Raw genomic sequence first — 17,613 nt, forward strand, 5'->3', positions numbered from 1 at the left:
TGAGAAATGCGCCGGTGTTTGGCTTGCTCGAAACGCCGGCACACCTCAAGAACAGAGGCGACCGTTGAGCAGTCTTTGCATAGAAGCAGGTTAAAGGCATCGTCGGCAATGCCTTTCAGTATGTGGCCAACTCGATCTGCCTCGGACATGTCTTTATCCACTTTACGGCACAAGGCGAGGACGTCTTGTATGTACGCTATGTAGGGCTCGGAGGAAGTTTGGGCGCGTGACGCGAGGGCCTTCTTGGCGGCGAGTTGGCGGCCGATAGGTTTTCCGAAGAGGTCGCGGAGCTTCTGTTTACAGATGTCCCATGAGGTCAAGTCCTCTTCGTGGGTTTCGAACCACACTCTCGCGGTGCCGGTCAGATAAAATATGACATTAGCGAGCATCAGCGTTGGATCCCACCTGTTGTGCGTGCTGACGCGTTCGTAAAGGGCCAGCCAGTCGTCCACATCAACGTCGTCGGTACCGCAGAACGTGCCCGGTTCGCGGTGGTGGGCGACGACGACCGCTGGCGGTGTTGACGGAGAGGGAGATGGCTCGGACTCGTTAGACATGGTGGCGAGACGGCGGCCACGGCGGAGAGCCAGCTTGAGGTCGGGGATCGAATTTAGCAACCTCCACCAAATGATACGTGGCGGCTAGAAGCAGCAATAGAAACAGCAGAGGTAATCTGCTACGCAAGGGACCGACGGCTTGAAGTAGACTCACAGCACACAAGCTCGCACCTCAGCGTCGTCTTCGTAACGAAACCACTTCGTCGTCCTCCCAGCGTCCGTAGCAGTATGTTGCAGCCACTTGTTTCGCATCGGCAGCCAATGCGAGGAATGACAGTGTAACTGCAACAGCACCACACTGCACCTGGCCAACCTGGCCTGACGGCGGTGCACGCTGATTTCCTCCACTTCCTCACATGGAGGATTGAGCAATGAATTTACAGTAGCACATTGCATAATATTTTTCACCATGAGAATTTCAGTGAAACTTTGCCCCTTGGAGGTCGGCCTTCAATTCAGATGGGCTCCTGACAGAAGGCCAAGTGGAGATAAGACTGGCACAGTCAGTAATCATCCAAACAGCCTTCCTCAACAAGCTTAAACTGCATGGTGCAGTGTTACTTATGCAACTCTGACATGCGCTGAATGGTACATAAGATGACACTCGAAGGGCCCCACTGCCTAGAGAGAGTCCAGCCGTATAGCTCCACCAGCCAGCCAGGTGAGCGGAGCTGTGCACCGTTTTGGACGCTGACTGGTGCGTCACTAGTCTTTCCTTCAGTCACCCATAATCAGAAACACAGCGCTGCATGAGCAGTGGCTGCTGTGAAACACGCCTACGCGTCACCCACGTGCTGCCTCCCTCAAACCCCCCCCCCCCTGATCAGCAAGACAATTGAGCCATGCTCTGCTCCGTTTGCAGCGGCAGCTGTGAAATGTGCCACATGAGACAGATTTTCCATGCCAGCCATGCCACTAGCAGTGTTCTCTTCCTAATGTAAAATGTCTACCTATATAATCATAATACAAAACAGGGTAGTCGGCAGTTCTTTCTGAACAGGAGTGACGCAACTGGTGAAAGTGGTTTCCAGGACAGCAGCTTGGGCATGTTGGTTATTCGTTTGCGATGGAACAGCAAAAAATGACAGGACAGAACAGGACAGAGCGCTTGTGTCCTGTCCCATCGTTTCGCGCTCTTCCACCATAGAGGAAGTGCTCTGTCTGCTGCCGTTGCTAAACGAGCTGCCTCTGCTCAGGCAGCCCAGACAGCTAAGATGAACCTGCCGCCGTCGAAAGAGCCCAGGGGTGAGCAGCACTGAAGCTGAGGCTAGGCACCGCCTTCGAGAGGACCCTGCTGTTCACACCGCTGAGGCATAAGTTCATTGCTCATGCCTCAATATATCATAGAATCGAAACACCTAAAGAGCTGTGCTCAAATTTTGCATTGAGGAATATCGTAACTGTCAGTGAATCTTTTGGGGAGCAGTTCTACTTCTACATTCCTGACAGTGTGTGCACAGTAGTCCATTTGATAAAACTGCAAAAAATTGTTGGTTGCTTAATTTTCACCTCAAAAAAGGCAACCATCATCGAGGTTTTACCGAGTGCAATCAGGTTTTTAGCTTTTTTTTTTGTAGGACCAATCAATAATTCAATTAACTTTCTGATAAATCTGAATATCCTTTCCAGTCCTTCGAAGCCCAAATTAATGAGCTTTTACTGTATCATGACTTGTACGGTGGTTTTATCCCAGCTGCATTAAGAATCTCGTGTATCCTGTGCTGTAGCCTGCATCTGAAGATCACCGTAGTTAGTGCATGCAAAATGTGTTGCTGCCTCTCGGCAACTGCTGTGTTTGTGTCTTCTATGCTCCCGGGATTTCATGCCTATAGTGCCTACAGTGTGAGTCCCCTCCAGAGACCGGCCCAGCGTGCAGGGGTTCTCACCAGGGCAAACTTGTTCACTTGGACGTAGAGCAGCTCGACGTCCTGTGGGGAAGCGCTCTCGCCGCGGCCCGCCAATCGGTGCCACTCGTCCAGGTAGTGGCGCAGCCAGCGCAGCTGGAACTCCCGGTCGGGGTACAACGAGCTGTCAAAACGCTCCACCCCTGCAAGAGGGAAAAACGGAGGAGGAAGAGGAGGACACTGCTTTCTGGGCAGCAAGGCTGTAGACTCAACTAGGCTCATGGTGTTCATGATGATGATAATGAGCATTGGATGTGTAGTCAAGCTGACTAGAGAGCCATTGCGAAGAAAGAATATATAGCAGAGAATTTTTTTTTTTTTTTTTTTCTGGTGGTGCTCAAGAGAGGTTTCTAAGCATGCTTAGCTGCTTTAAAATGCATGGTGTCTCGTTTCAATATATTTCATCCATTGGTGGTCTATATATATGCGGTGCTCATACTGTCACATACTGTTTCACGGACGTTTCTTCTAGACCTGACCATGTGCTCTAAATTAAAATGCACGATGATTTATTTTACACCCACTTACACAGCAATTCTATAACAACACCTATTGCTATTCTATTTTTATGGTCTATTTTTATGGTGTACTGTGATGTATTTTAATGGTGATCACAGTGCTGATTTTTGCCACAAGAAGTTCAGTGGATATATTTCTGAGCGCACTCTTGTGCTTTAATTTAAAATCTATTCTGACTTATTCTGCACTCACTTCTGCCGCTGAGTTCAGTGCAAAAAGCCAGTCCCTCACACCAGCAGGTGTCACCACTGCATGTACCTTAGTGCGCGACATTGTATGGTCACTGTTCCCACACATGACACTGGTTGTCCTGGGAAGCATGCTATTTCTGTGTCCTTATTTCTTCGTGCAGGTTATATCTTGTGCACACCATTGCTAGCTGTGCTGACAGTTTCGTGCTGTGTACCATGTGCTGATCCTACTGCATGCAAATTCAGCTTAGCTGCTAGTGGTGAGAACTGGTGATTAACACAATTGGCACTGAAAAACTTCTGCAGCAGCCACGCTTCCTGTTCTTATTAACGCAAAGCATTTTGCAGCACTTCTCTAGTCCACTTTTGCAAAGATGACCCACTGAGTGCATTGTCTTGACATGCTACAGATGCAAAGCCTCACACTGGCGAGAAAAAACTTGCTGCAGTGGCTCGCATATGCTCAAAAGAGCTCACAGGCCACAAGCAAGACACAAGTTGGTCGTGTGACATCGTGAGCATTTCTAAAACCTGCACCACTAGAAATGAGGAAAAGCTGGACCAGCCACACGGCAACTGCACTCACCAGCAGTAATCGCATGCAACAGAAGCTTACTTACGCAGAAACGAAAAAGGAGAACAAGCCTACCCCCAAATTCGCAGAAGTGGTTCCCTATGTCCAGGGCCTGGTAGTTGTTGTCGGCGTACTCAAAGTCGATGAAGATCACCCTGTCTGGAATGGCAGACGCAGAGAGGGAAGAATTGTGATCTCCAGAGGTGCACTCACACTGTTGCTGCTGCTGCTGTACACACAGAACAGCGAGGGTAAGAACTGACAAAGACAAATCTTCACAATGCAAACTGTGCTGCAGTTTTGATTCTAACCTGTGACAGAGGAAGGTTTGCCCTTTAGGTCGTACAGGCAGTTGTGAAGTGCACTGTTTGATTCTGGGTCATTAACAAGGCACTGCATTCTTTTGCGGCTGTCGTGTTCTTGCCACATTTCACAGTCAACAGTACCTATAAGGCCATTCATTTGCATTCTGGCATTCCACTCACTGCTGACTGTACATCAAACAATGTTGCCAGTATGACAAAACACCTGCACTTTGTGCTCCACATCAGCGTTCCTCTGCTGCTGTCTGTGCCCCCTTTCTTCCCAGTGCAGGCAAGAACAGAAGGGCAGCTGCCATTTCCGAGGCCAGAGCTCTTGAGTGAGCAGCTGGAATGCACGAGGAAACCACCGCACAGTGTGTGTGTGTGCAGGAGGGAGAAGAAGTGAGCAGCACCTTCTCTCTCCTGGTAGATGATGTTCTTGACCAGCAGGTCGTTGTGGCAGAAGACGACGGGCGAGCCCAGGCCCGACAGGTGCTCCTCCAGCTGGGACACCTCCCGCTCCAACTCCGCTCTGCTCGGGATGCACGACAGGAACCTGCAGCATCCACCACTCAGCCATCATCCACTTGCAGGGCCACGAACTGGCACACAGTGTGATCACAAAACAGGTGCCATCTGGAAATATTAAACTCACTGAACTTGCATTTCACGCCAGCATCACTGCAGCTCCTCGCACTGCTTTTTCCAGTCCAGTCCGTCCAGCCTACCTTTGTACACGCAAGAGCTGGTGTCAGGCTAGTTGGTGATCGTCGACATAAGCCATGTTATGTTTCACTAAAACGACGACACACAAGAGAAGCACACAAGCACATAACAAGCAAAAATCCTGTGTGCTCATCCTGTGCTTGTGTTCTTCTCTTATGTGCCGTTGTTTTAGCGCAATATAACATGGCTTAGTACACACCTCAAACTACAGTGTACAAGAACTGCTCCTCAACTGGCATGGATCAAGGTGTGATCAGAGCGGTGCAGGGGCTTAACACAGTGCAGCAAGCACAACCAGCTATGCCTCTGGGCCTCTTCTTAGCATGCCATGCAACACTGCAGCTTGAACCATTTACAGACACCTGTGGCAACTGGCAACTAGGCCTGGACATATGTGCCAGTGATGTGAACATGCCATGCCAGCATCTGTGCGAGGAAAGATAAAAGAAATAGGGGGGACGTGAGGCCACATACTTGCTGCAACAGGTGTACCCTGGTGCTGGCGCTTTCAGTGAAACAATTCGTTGGTTCATTTCCTTATATCAGCATGCATTTCACAATGACTGACTTACTTATTTGACAGTATGCAAGTGCATGCAGTGTAAAGGCAGCTCTAATATGAAAGGGAATTCTGGAATTCCCTTTCATATTGCCACACCAACTGGAATTCTGTTATTACTTCAGCACTGAACTTGAAAACGTCACATGCATTATCTGTGAACAGGTACACTACTTAGAACACAGGAAAGTGTGCACTTATTGCTCATACTTTTAAAGAACTCAATGCCTAAATGCAAACAGTTATTTATTCACTTTCATATTAGAGGTACTCATACACGCCTCTGCTGCAGTTAGCTCAGTAAATAAATGTCCACTGCCTATGACTGCCTTTCTTGGAGTGTTTCTCTGCAAGGCACAGTACAGTCATGAACCTGGTTCTAATTAGAGAGCCAAGTTTTTCCGATCATGATACAGGCAGAAAGAAATGCAGCCAGCGTGAGGTAAGGTGCAATGGGTGCTGTGTGGTGCTTTGTGCACGAGTGCACCCAAGTAGTATACCTTTCATGCCATGCAATGCTAGCCTTAAGAGCCAGTCAACCAACACATTTTTCAGTCCACCTGGCTGACTGCATAGAGCAAATAATAAAAACAAGAAGCAAATTCAATGAGGTTAAGAACAAGAATACCCAAAAATGCAGGAAAAAAGAAAGTTTTTACGCATACAGAGCAGAATAAAGGGGCGACAAGAAGAGAGGTTTGCCAGCTGACAGCGGGAGAGGAGGAGAGAGGAAGGTGCAGATGCAGATGGAAATGGAGACAGCCAAGCAGCATGCTACACCACAGCAGCAAGAGAGCACAGCGAGTAAGGTGCAAATTTAAGCAAGGCTTTTCTCATTGGTTATTTGCAGTCCTTCTGTCACAGGGTATAACCCCTCAAAAAAGTGTCCTCAACCGTTCCACTCACAAGCCGAATAGGACGCCATTTTAGTCACCTCAGAGGCAAAAGCGAAACAATGGACCACAGCAGTTAGACGTTCCAACAGCAAGCTTCAGTTAGCAACAGCCGATCATGCCGAGGCCACCGAAGCCAACGATGGGCACAGATGCCAGCCAAGGCCGGCCTTCGTGCTGCATCCTGCTGTGGTATACTCGCCTCTTACTACATCCGCCGGGACAGCAGGTTGGCCCCGCACAATTAGTGCCGTTCACGGGGGGAGGAGGGGGGGAAAAAAAGAAAAAGAAACAAAACCTAAACCAAACATTTTAAAACAAAAAAGAATGAGGGTAATGCAAGAACATCGCTAGAAGTCACCATGGGTCCCCTGAACTGGTCTTCGTGGAGTGAAATTTCTGAACTAGTTTCAGTATGGTTGCCTTTCACTTTGGCTTCGCACTTACTGCTGCACTGAACCTTTGGCTTTCACATACAGTAATGCTTGCTACTTTTATAACGAATTGATACCATCACTATCACTAGTCAAAAACTGATTGTTAAAGGAGCGTATAATTCCAAACATTCTACTGCCTTTCACTTTGGCTAGCACACTGATGCATGAATTTTACCAGTTGTATACTAACCATCTTCTATTACGCATCATCTATGCAAACTTTTCTGCGATAATTTATGCCACAATTTTTGTGAACATGGTGCAAGTTTATGGGGACAGCTCATCCTGACTATGATAAATAGGCCTATGATAAATACGGGTGACTTCATTTTACAACTGAGAACAAAACAGAGACACACAACCAATAAAAAAAGAACGCAAAATGACTTGAACTGAAAAGCCATGCTGATTGAAAAAAGACACAAGTTGCAAGAAGAACCAGCAAAATAAAACGGGGCACAGTCACTGTGGTAAAAAGGGCCTGCCTTGCGTTGAACCCACACGATCCCAGATATGGAGGCATTTCCGTGCAAATAATTTGGCGCAGTTTCTCAGGTCAAAAAATTTTAATGAAAATGAGCAACAGCTCTTGGCACGAAGTGACACACATGAGAAACCAGGAATACACAACAGCAGCACAATCAGTCCTTGAAAACATCCGTACGCACTCACAGGAGCACAAACGAAATGCTGGCTTTTATTTAAAGGGACAGTGAGGAGAGCTCTATTAATATTTTTTTTAAAGCAAAATCCGATAGTTCGGCATTTCATGGGTTTGTTGCCACTTGGCCGGCAGCGAAATATGCATTTATTTCTAAGAAATTTGGATTCGAAGTTGAAAAAGTTTTTCCCGCCGCTCTGATTTAAACTTGGGATTCTCTTATGACGACACAGGACTAAGTGACGTAAAACATGACGTACACACGACGTAACGCAGACTCCGTGATTTCTGGTGGCCAGCAGTGAGGCCTAGCAGCAGCCGAAAAGAAAGCTACCGCCGGCCGCACGTTGAAGGCATCTATCGGCTATTGCGGCCGTCGCTACCGTCGCTTCATTTACGTTTGCACCGGCGTTTTGCCAGCGTTACGATGGATCCTGTTCTCGAAATCGCCAACGAAGTTCTCACAAATATACACCTCTATCATACCATGTACCTTGTTACCGTTAGCGGAATACCGGGAGCCCGCCTACTGCCGGTGAGCAGGCGCGGATTGGTCCCAATGCTGCAGGCTCGCGCGTAGCTGTCGGATACGTGGCGCCATCTGGCGACGTCAAGGAGATTTGCGCATGCATTGGCTGCGCCTCAGTGATTCGTGGCTTCTCGTGTCCTAGTGTTGCTAGAACCATTGGTTCTAGCAACACTGTTTTGTCCTATGAAGTCATCACGCTTGTACTTGCGAGTCTGGCCTGTGGCGGCGATACCTGTATTTTGGTTCTTGCGCTCTTCTACGTTACAAGAGCTTTGTTGTCAGTATGAGTGGCGTTTTTGTAATCAGGAGCTGGTAATCTGTCGATACAAGCCAACTTCGATTTCTCCTCAGTGTCCCTTTGATGTGCTCCCGATGCACGAGTCCTTCCCACAATCGTGGTTCTGTAGAGACACGTTTCAAACCCTGCAGAGCTAACAATGACACACACTTCACAGCCCACATGAAGGCTGCATTTCTGAGAGAGCTTTCTCACGTAGGCTCGACAAACAAACGGTGCAAGTCATTTCTTCCCTCTCGCTACTCGCGCACTTTCCCAGTATCTTTCAAAAACCTGCCACTGGGTGCATGTTGTGCCCATTGGCACACACGTCAGCACTTTGTGCACCTGGTGCACAAAGCAAACCTGCTACAGTATCAATCTTACAAATCAAAAGAACTGACCCTGGGTAAAAGGCAATAATGTCATGTTTCTGCGTTTGTTATAAGCAAAAAGCTTCTTTATCAGACAACAAATGAAACACAAGAAAGTGATTTTCTATGTGCCTCCTACTAGTGTGCGTGATGACCATGTGCACCACCTCAGTGCGCACAAAAGTGCACCAACGTTACTGCAGTGAGCCCATGGCACTCTGTACCTGTGGTGGTGGCGAAAAACAGCAGTCTGAAACCGCTCAATTTAATGGATTCTAAACAAAGCTACATATTGAACCAAAAGCAAAACACACTACAAATGGCCGCCTTTATTTTTGGAAAAGCGAAACAAAAAAATCTAATGTGATAAAATGTACTCGGTTGTACACAGATATATTGAACTCCAAGGGGATCGCGAAATAATTAATATATAAAAATGGCAGTCGATAAGCTTATCTCTAACCTAGAAGCAAGAATGCACTGCACCCATGCTAGTGATCCGTTTCTTGCAGTGACATGCCACTTGCCAGCATGTTAGCAGCGCATTGTTCTCTACGCGTTGCTAGGCCTAACCTGCTTCGCACTGAAGCAGCTGCGTACAGTGGTTTGGAGCTAGTTACTGCCTATCATAAGATGTTCAATCATGTTACTAGTACACTATAGACAGAATAATCGCAGATTTAAATTGAGGTAGAGCTGGTTTCTGCAACACCTTTGGCAGGGAACTGAGCAAAGCATGGCACGTGAGGGCCGCGTCTCGCATTTAGTTATTTAGGTTGGCTTCACCACATGAGAGCGATGTGGTGTGGAAAGTGAGTATACAGGAGGCTGAAGGCCATCCTCAGGTGAACCCCACATTCACCCCATCACGTAGTTTTACAGCGCTAACAATACCAGCAGGTGCCCAAGGTGGTGCGGCTAACCCTCTCCACAAACGAAAAGTGATCAAAGAGTGCTGTTAGGAGAAGTGCCACTTGCAGGGGCACAGCACACCATTCAATATATCAAATGACCGGTCAAATTTGAGTTTGATATACTGTGCGTATCTTTCATACTTTAACAATTGATTTTTAAGGGGATATAATCTGTGTGCTCGATACATCCAATAATTCAAAATATTCAGGTTTGGCATATCTAGGCTCGACAGCATCAGAGTCAAATGAAACAAAAATTAATGACAATGCAAGAACACAAAAAAAAATCAAGAACGCTAGCATTCAGTCTTCCTCAAATAAAATCTTCTTGTTTTGCTGTTCCCATTTCAGTTGTCTCATTCGCCTTTCATTTGACGCTGACCGTACACTCAGTATTCATTACAGTGGGGACGGGGGTCTTAAAACTAACTTTTTTATTTATGGCTAGAATCTCATGAAATTTTGCACACACATGCATTTTTCTCTTCTGATTCCAAATATGTAATCATAACTGAGCTGGTGGCCTTAAATTTTGCAAAGTCTAGGGTGTAATCAGGTAATTGCTTACGCAGCTTTAATTAACTTTCTCATTGCATTTTGTTGCTTTTAATTACATGAATTGATAGCCAGAGTTCCCATACCCGGTGACATTGTTCGTTTTTTTTTCTAAAGGAATGTCATCGTTATATACTATGTTGAGAGTAAAAGGTCGCAGTGTTTGACACTGCAACTCGTGTAAGCTAATTGTAAATTGCTATTTATACGTGGCCTAAACAAAAAAAGTAAGCATGTCATCGGGTATGGGAATTCACTGGCTATCAATTCATGTAATTAAAAGCAACAAAATGCAATGAGAAAGTTCATTAAAGCTGCGTAAGAAATTACCAAATTGCACTCTAGAATTCCAAGATAACTTTTGCTTTAAGACCACCAGCTCAATTACAACTACATTTTTAGAAACAGAAGAGAAAAATGCATCTGTGTGCGAAATTTCGAGATTCTAGCCATAAATAAAAAGTTTAGTTTTAAGACCCTAGTCCCCCCTCAAAGCAGAGGTTTGCTCAGATATGAGGATGTACTGGATTGGTCAGCTTATAAGGCAGCTTTCAACGGGAATCGCATTTGTATTTCATTACAGACCTAGCTAGTACACCAAGGTTTAACCGCATGCATTTTCTGCAGCCCTGCAGCCCGGCCCCCACCTGTGGTTCTTCTCGAGGTCATCGAAGTGGGTGGGCACCAGACGGAGGTACTTGTGCAGAGTCGGGAACAGAGAGGGCGCCACCTGACCGCCCTTGCGCAGCTTCACCGAGTGCATGCGCGCCAGTGTCTGCGCTATCAACCTGCAATGCAGCACGCACACATGCACCCCCCATGACACATCACAAAATGACACTGGAGCACTGTTCCTCAAAGACGCCAGGCAACTCAAATGACCAGCCGTGAGAAACTAAAAAACCCAATGCTTGCAACTATTTATTTACAGTATCCCCCTACGCTACTACGTGGCACTGGGGAGAAAAATGGGTGCAATAAAAAGAAAATGAATAGAAGTTGCACAAAGAAGAAAATGCAGCAAGGAATGCTGCACAAAAATGAAAAGTAAAACACTCCGTACTGGACAAGATTAGCTAGCATAGATTACGAGAGCGTACGATGGTAAAAATGGCGACAAGAAGATGGTCCCACACTCTACCTCCATTTTACTTTGCTTCAAAGCTCGGTGCTTGACTTCAGTGCCACCTGGCTCTCCTGTTGCCTTACACTCTCGCAGTCTACACCACTTGGCAAAGCTCAAGGCTAAAATGGCAAGTGGCAGAAAGGAAAAGGAAACAAGCTGACCTGTTCTTGGGGACGCCCCCAAATGCCAGAAGGATGTTCTTGTTTGTTATTTTAACTTCGAACCCTGTACTTTCCAACAATTCCTGTATCGCACCGAAGTTGTCTCCCTAGCGTAAATTCCCGTGCAATGAATTTGGCGATGACACGAAGAGGGCACTCTAAATCTGACAGCGGCAAAGCCCCTCCATCTTCAGAAAGTAGCGAAAACCTTGGATCTTTGCCACCGTTTCCCCCCACCAGCACCTTCCTCCTCGCTCACCTCCTGAGAAGAGAAGCAAGAAGACCTCTCGCGTGCTCCCATTGTCTGTGAGGTATGGGAACGCGCCCCACGATTTATCCACCATGTGACAAACAGATGCAGTTATCATCAAAATGCATGTGCTCCTGCAATGCTTTCGCAGCTGTCAGTCGTGTTTTAGTCCTACACAATCCTCATCTACTGGAATCTACAAACTGAGTCCTTTAAGTCGCAGGGGACAACAAAACGACAGATGACAGAAACAAAAGCCTCGGAGCCAACCCGTGAAAGCACATCTTGAACAGACTGCATGTGCAGAGTATCTCGTTGCATAGTTTTGTTTTTACGACTTCATTCATTTCCGCTTTACAGTGGCAGTGGAATTGCACTGACAGCCGCAACAAAATTCATGCCATCCGCAAAGGTAGTGCGCTGGAAGACGCCGAATGCCTTTGAAGTCACACCTGGCTACTCAGGCTGACCAACTGTCGCCATGCAGTGCATGCGCTAAAGGAAGGCTGTCAAAATGCCAGCACGGCTGGCTAGAGCACGACAACTTGAGATTTCATTCGTGATGTATACAATGCGCGAACGCTGCCACACTTTCGATGTAACAGCTGGTTTGTATTGTATAGGCTTCTATGGGAGCTACAGTGGGACTAGCACCTCACGACATGCACTCTTAAATATGAAACGAGTGAACGGGGAGTAAGCTGTCCTCTAGTGCACTTCCTTTATGGGGCAAGGCATGCTTCCCAAGCCCTGGGGTAGATTTCCCTCATTAAAAATGCGGAATACTTACAGTTCACAAGGCAAACAATTTCCTTCTTCAAAACGTGAAGTTCTAGCAGTTTGCAAATGGAGGAGTCTGAAACCTCTTCTACTTGCTAACTGCAAGACCTCCGGTGCCGCATTTATAAACTCCGTTCCATTGCTAACTGCATCAAGTTACCATGCTTTGCAGTGGGGATATGCCTGAGCTGCCAGGACTAAGCATCCTGCACATTTAGTGACCAAAGTCTACCCCGGGAATGGGTCAGCACGCCCTGCCCCTAAAGAGGCATGTGCTACAAGATAGCAGCTTACTCCCTAATTATACCCGTATAGACTTATCTGCGTTTAGTATATCCAGGAACATAACCAGTGTGATTCTACTGTATAGGTATGCTGTTTCAACAAAATTAGCTTCAAGTCAGCACTCATTCTGCGATTCTGCTGTTTTTGTGGTTTGTCAGTTTTCTGCATTGTTTTCTTTCATCACTGCTTGCACCGCCCACAGTACTCCAGTTATTCAGTGCCTGCATGAATAATGCAGAGCTCTAATACACGGTGCTCGCTAGCTCCCCTTCAAAGCACCAACCCACCCTGCTTCCCTGCAGAAGCAGTGGGTGTCTACACCAACGGGAGGCTCTCGCCCCCTCACCTGGAGACGTGGGGGTCCCTGACCATGTGCGTGTCCCCCACCCGGCCCGTGTTGAAGCCGTAGCAGAGGCCGTTGCGGAAGGCGCAATGGAGGGGTGCCGCCAGGCCGTGGGCGTGCAGCAGCCGCATGTTGAGCACCTCCGCCGACCGGTCGATGAACAGCTCCGTCTTCTGGCCGTACACCCGCAGCAGCACGGCGCCCTCGCCCAGCTCCCGGCCCCCTTCCCAGCAGCCCACCAGCTGGTTCGTGATGCCATCCGTGAACGTCTGCGCAAGTGACCCCCCCCCCGGCAGCCTCGTAAAACTCTCGCAAGGCAGAACGACATGCACATCCGCTGTCGAAAATTTATCGTAGGTAACTCTGCGGAAACAATTTAGTCTCCTCACAACGAAGGAATACTGCATCACTTATTTGTGCACTATATGATTCGTAGTATCGTAATTAGGCGGCATGTATGTAAATCCAGGATGCATGGAAAGCATGGTCACACATAACTGCACTTTTGAAAAAGACTTGGAACAACACAGGGACGACAGAAACTCTGGTGCGCAATTCGTCCCTGTGTTGTTCGAAGTCCTTTTCAAAAGCGCAGTTATGTGTGACCATGCTAACTACCAACTAGCCCAATTTGAAACCCTCTTAATGCATGGAAAGACTGCAATGAAATTATACTTTCACCCTAATACTGCCTTCCACAGATTTTTCACTGCGGGTGTACAGCATCGAACGGAAGGAAATGTGGACACCAAACAATGCCTCAGAACAGAGAAATTCACAGATAAGCTGCCTAAATCCTTGGTGAGTACTCATACTTTTCAGATCCAAATCTGCAATAGGCTAGTGCACAGCACGAGTACTCTGTTGCCAACTGCCATTTTTAAGATATCCTCTTAGTCTACACTTGCCTGGTCACCAGTCGTTTTCCTGTAGAACACAATTTCACTACGAAAGGTATCATTGCAGAAACACGTCCTTTACGAACGTAAGTAGGAAAAGCTAACGCTCTTAAAAAAATCACAGTCCCAAATCAACCAGTGGAATCCACCACAAGATTCCACAAGTCTTTGCGACTGTCTGGCTGCTGGCATCCAGGTCATGCTTGTGGGCATTTCCACTGTGTACCAGGGGAACCGTGCACCTTGTGAAACAGCTGCCTAAGCAGCTGTGCTTCACTCCATTAGCCCTTTCTTTTTCAAAACCAATTCAACCCTTCACTCCTTTTTCTTTCTTTTACATATCATTTAACACTCAAAACAAAACTCTGTCCAATGACTGTTTCTCCTGCTTGAGAAAAAGAGACGGTTGAGAAAAACAGACGACATCCATGACAAAGCACTCGCAAAGCGCTCACCTTGAAGCGGACGGAGCTCAGGTCCCAGCAAGGACGCACGTGCTTGAGCACCCGAAGCGCGCCCTCTCGTAGCGACGCCTCTGTGGAGCCATCCACAAAGACATCGACCACATCCAGCGGCTCCCCGGCACCGTTCTGCGTGCACAGAGCCTTGGGTGGAGCCGTGGGCGAAACCAGCTCAGCAACCGGCTCGGCTCGACTTGCGGCTGTGGTGGCCATGGGCAGCAGTCGGTCGGGGTGGTCAGCACTTTGTCCCAACACCCGACAGCATGGCCTAGCTGGGTGCCTTCCGGGCACAGGCAAAACAATGGCACCTGGAGTGAACACCAGGTTTGTTTTTTCACCTGATGACGATGATGAATTTTTATGGCACAAGGGGATCTGCGGCCAAAGAGCGCCACGGCACAAGGTATTTTCTTCTACTCAAGGTGGGGTCAAAGACCCATTCCCCAAACACTTCGCAATAAATAAGTCGAGCGCCAGACCAGGGGAAAGCTTGTACACATTGTTATCACTGGTGGGTACCCAACGACACTGGGGATCGAACCCCGCACCTACCGCATGCAAGGTGGATGCTCAGACCACTAGACCACCACTGCGGTGCATTTGTTTTTCAGCTGCTGGAGATAAAACTGAAAGGTCAACTTGCAAAGCCCCACACTATTAATGATAGTGAACTAATCATTTCTGCACAAAATGTGATAATCAAGAGCCCAGAGTTCGCAATCCTGAAAATGCTATCACATGTCACCCAGCACCATTGAGCACACTAGCCAGCTGAGGTGACACAGGAGCCCTCCCTTGATAGCTGGCCAGACTAAATCAAATCAAATCAAATCAAATTTTATTCCGCAACAAAAAAAAAAGTTGCAAGGAGGGCAGGTAAAAGCTGTGAGAAACAGCTTGAGGAGCCCTGACCCCCTAGCACACGGGGCAGCTTAGAAGCGTTCAGCTAATGAAGTAAAATGCACTTGGACAAAACACATACATGAGTTAAGCAAAATCGCTAGAAACCGGAAAGCATCAGGGGAGGATGTGCCTTCAAGAGAAAGTCATACAGGGAAGCTGAACTTCACGGAATGGTGCCTCAGGTGAGTCCCCACAAATCTGAGCCCCAGCATTGCAAGAAATCTGTTGCAAAAAAGCCATATTGGCTGTGGAAATGGTTCACTATTGCAATGCACAGCTCCTGGTACAAGAACTGCGCTCTCACTCAGTGCAAGACCACAGATTTCACATTGTGGGGTTGAGGGAAGCTCAGCACCTGTTTCCTGAATAAAATATTGCCACGTATCATTGTAGTGTTTGTTCGTTCACGCTGAAGGCTGCAGGAAAGGGCTGTTATCATTTTTGTTCGTGACGCGAGAAGCGACCAGACTAATCTCGATTGTTCGCAGCCATGAAAGGCTGCATCTAGGTTTTTCCAGATTACCATAGATGATCTTGACCTGTTATCTGGAAGTTTCCTTGCCGGCTTTAAATTGAGCGATGCCGCGAGCGGCGGGCATTCGTAGTTCGACGATTGACGAGCACGTTTGTTGCTTACGCCGCCGCCGAGTGATTCAGTTCTTTTTTTGGGCTCAAGTCAGCTCAAATAAAGAGCTTCGTTTCCAAGACTGGTTGGTGTCTTCCTGACCGCTGGACTGCCGTCACTACAACGTGACATCTGGTGGAGGTGCGGGGTAGCCTTCCAAGTACCGGACAACCCCTGCCAGTCGTAACGCCAGCCCTTTGAGTTATTTGCCGGAAGACCTGACTCCAGTCTACCACGCAGCCTCTGGAGCCTCCAGCATGACTTACGCCGCAGCAGTGCGCCGTCCTGTACCTCGACGACGGGACCCAAGCCCCTATCGCCCTTAGCCAGCTGCGCTGGAGCGCCGCCCTCTCACCCCAACTCGCCCGTCCTACGAGCGTCGTACACGGCCGAGGAAATGCGTCGAGTGGAGAACACCCGACCAGCGCCGCCCACGATGCTTCCACTGCGGAGAAGCCGGTCACATTCTCCGGTACTGCCCATACAGGAGAATGGGCATCAGGGGGTTCCCTTACGACGCCCCATGACCCCGACCCTGCCAGCGACCAGCCGAAATCCAGGATTTTTTGCGTCGGGAAGGATACTCATCGCCGAGCCGCCTATCGCGTTCTCCGTCGCCATCGTCACCGCGCTAAGTATCTCTTAGCCGAGGCTAGGCAGTGCGTGGACGCTTCCCCAGCCCCCGAAGGTTAAACTGAATAAAGCAGCCCCTGGAGGTGAGGTTGCTTCTGAGCGCAAGAACTAAGATCCTCCATCGACGAAAACAGAAGGTCATGCCCCCTACGACGACGACGAACCCTACGAAAACGACGACCCCTACGACGGCGACGATCCCTACGACGACGACGATCTCTACGACGACGACGACAACACCGACGACAACACCGACGACAACACCGACGACAACACGGCCAGACTTGAAGCTTTTACCGTTGCCCTTACACCTTATTATGAACGCTAAAGGACTCTAAGTTCTCGAAGCATTCTCCGTGTTTAATTTCATTTTAAAGCATCGAGACGATGCTTCTTTGGAAGGGGGGTAATGCCACGTATCATTGTAGTGTTTGTTCGTTCACGCTGAAGGCTGCAGGAAAGGGCTGTTATCATTTTTGTTCGTGACGCGAGAAGCGACCAGACTAATCTCGATTGTTCGCAGCCATGAAAGGCTGCATCTAGGTTTTTCCAGATTACCGTAGATGATCTTGACCTGTTATCTGGAAGTTTCCTTGCCGGCTTTAAATTGAGCGATGCCGCGAGCGGCGGGCATTCATAGTTCGACGATTGACGAGCACGTTTGTTGCTTACGCCGCCGCCGAGTGATTCAGTTCTTTTTTGGGCGCAAGTCAGCTCAAATAAAGAGCTTCGTTTCCAAGACTGGTTGGTGTCTTCCTGACCGCTGGACTGCCGTCACTACAACGTGACAATATTATATCCCACCCGAGGAGCAAATGAAGAGCTAATCAAACTAACCACACAGTGGCTATGGATGGCGGTGACTGTCTGCATCTATCGCAACTCCAGGGGATATGCACTAGCAGCATGGTAATCTTTCTCACACCAATGCCTCAAGAATCCCACATCTCTGACACGCACGATGAACGCTGCCAGCAGCATAGCTTTCACGAGTGCACGGTGGCTGTGACCAGATCGTGACTCAACAAGCAATGCAGTGACCTTTGGGTTAGGTCGACAGCCCAACTCTGCATCTACTTTGCTTCACTTAAAAGCAACGACAGAATGTGGTTGGACAAGATTCAATGGTAACAATTTGGCAAAAACCAAGTTTGTTCAATGCTTACCAATTTCAA

General features: G+C 48.0%; 1 protein-coding gene across 1 annotated transcript in view; it reads right to left on the minus strand.

Annotated features, from left to right (window-relative positions):
• The window catches only part of eas (ethanolamine kinase 1), a 48,892-nt gene that overhangs the window by 17,692 nt on the left and 13,587 nt on the right, over window positions 1–17,613 (minus strand). Inside the window, exons 2-7 of the mRNA XM_089558480.1 lie at window positions 14,272–14,585; window positions 12,921–13,186; window positions 10,620–10,760; window positions 4,461–4,603; window positions 3,821–3,904; window positions 2,444–2,604 (exon numbers count right to left, since the gene is read on the minus strand). Of these exons, the coding sequence (XP_089414606.1) occupies window positions 2,444–2,604; window positions 3,821–3,904; window positions 4,461–4,603; window positions 10,620–10,760; window positions 12,921–13,186; window positions 14,272–14,490 (1,014 nt within the window). The 5' untranslated portion in view covers window positions 14,491–14,585. The remainder of the gene's footprint in view (window positions 1–2,443; window positions 2,605–3,820; window positions 3,905–4,460; window positions 4,604–10,619; window positions 10,761–12,920; window positions 13,187–14,271; window positions 14,586–17,613) is intronic.

This window comes from Amblyomma mixtum, chromosome 1 (assembly GCF_055824585.1).
Source record: "Amblyomma mixtum isolate Tamu chromosome 1, ASM5582458v1, whole genome shotgun sequence".
Classification (NCBI taxonomy): domain Eukaryota; kingdom Metazoa; phylum Arthropoda; class Arachnida; order Ixodida; family Ixodidae; genus Amblyomma; species Amblyomma mixtum.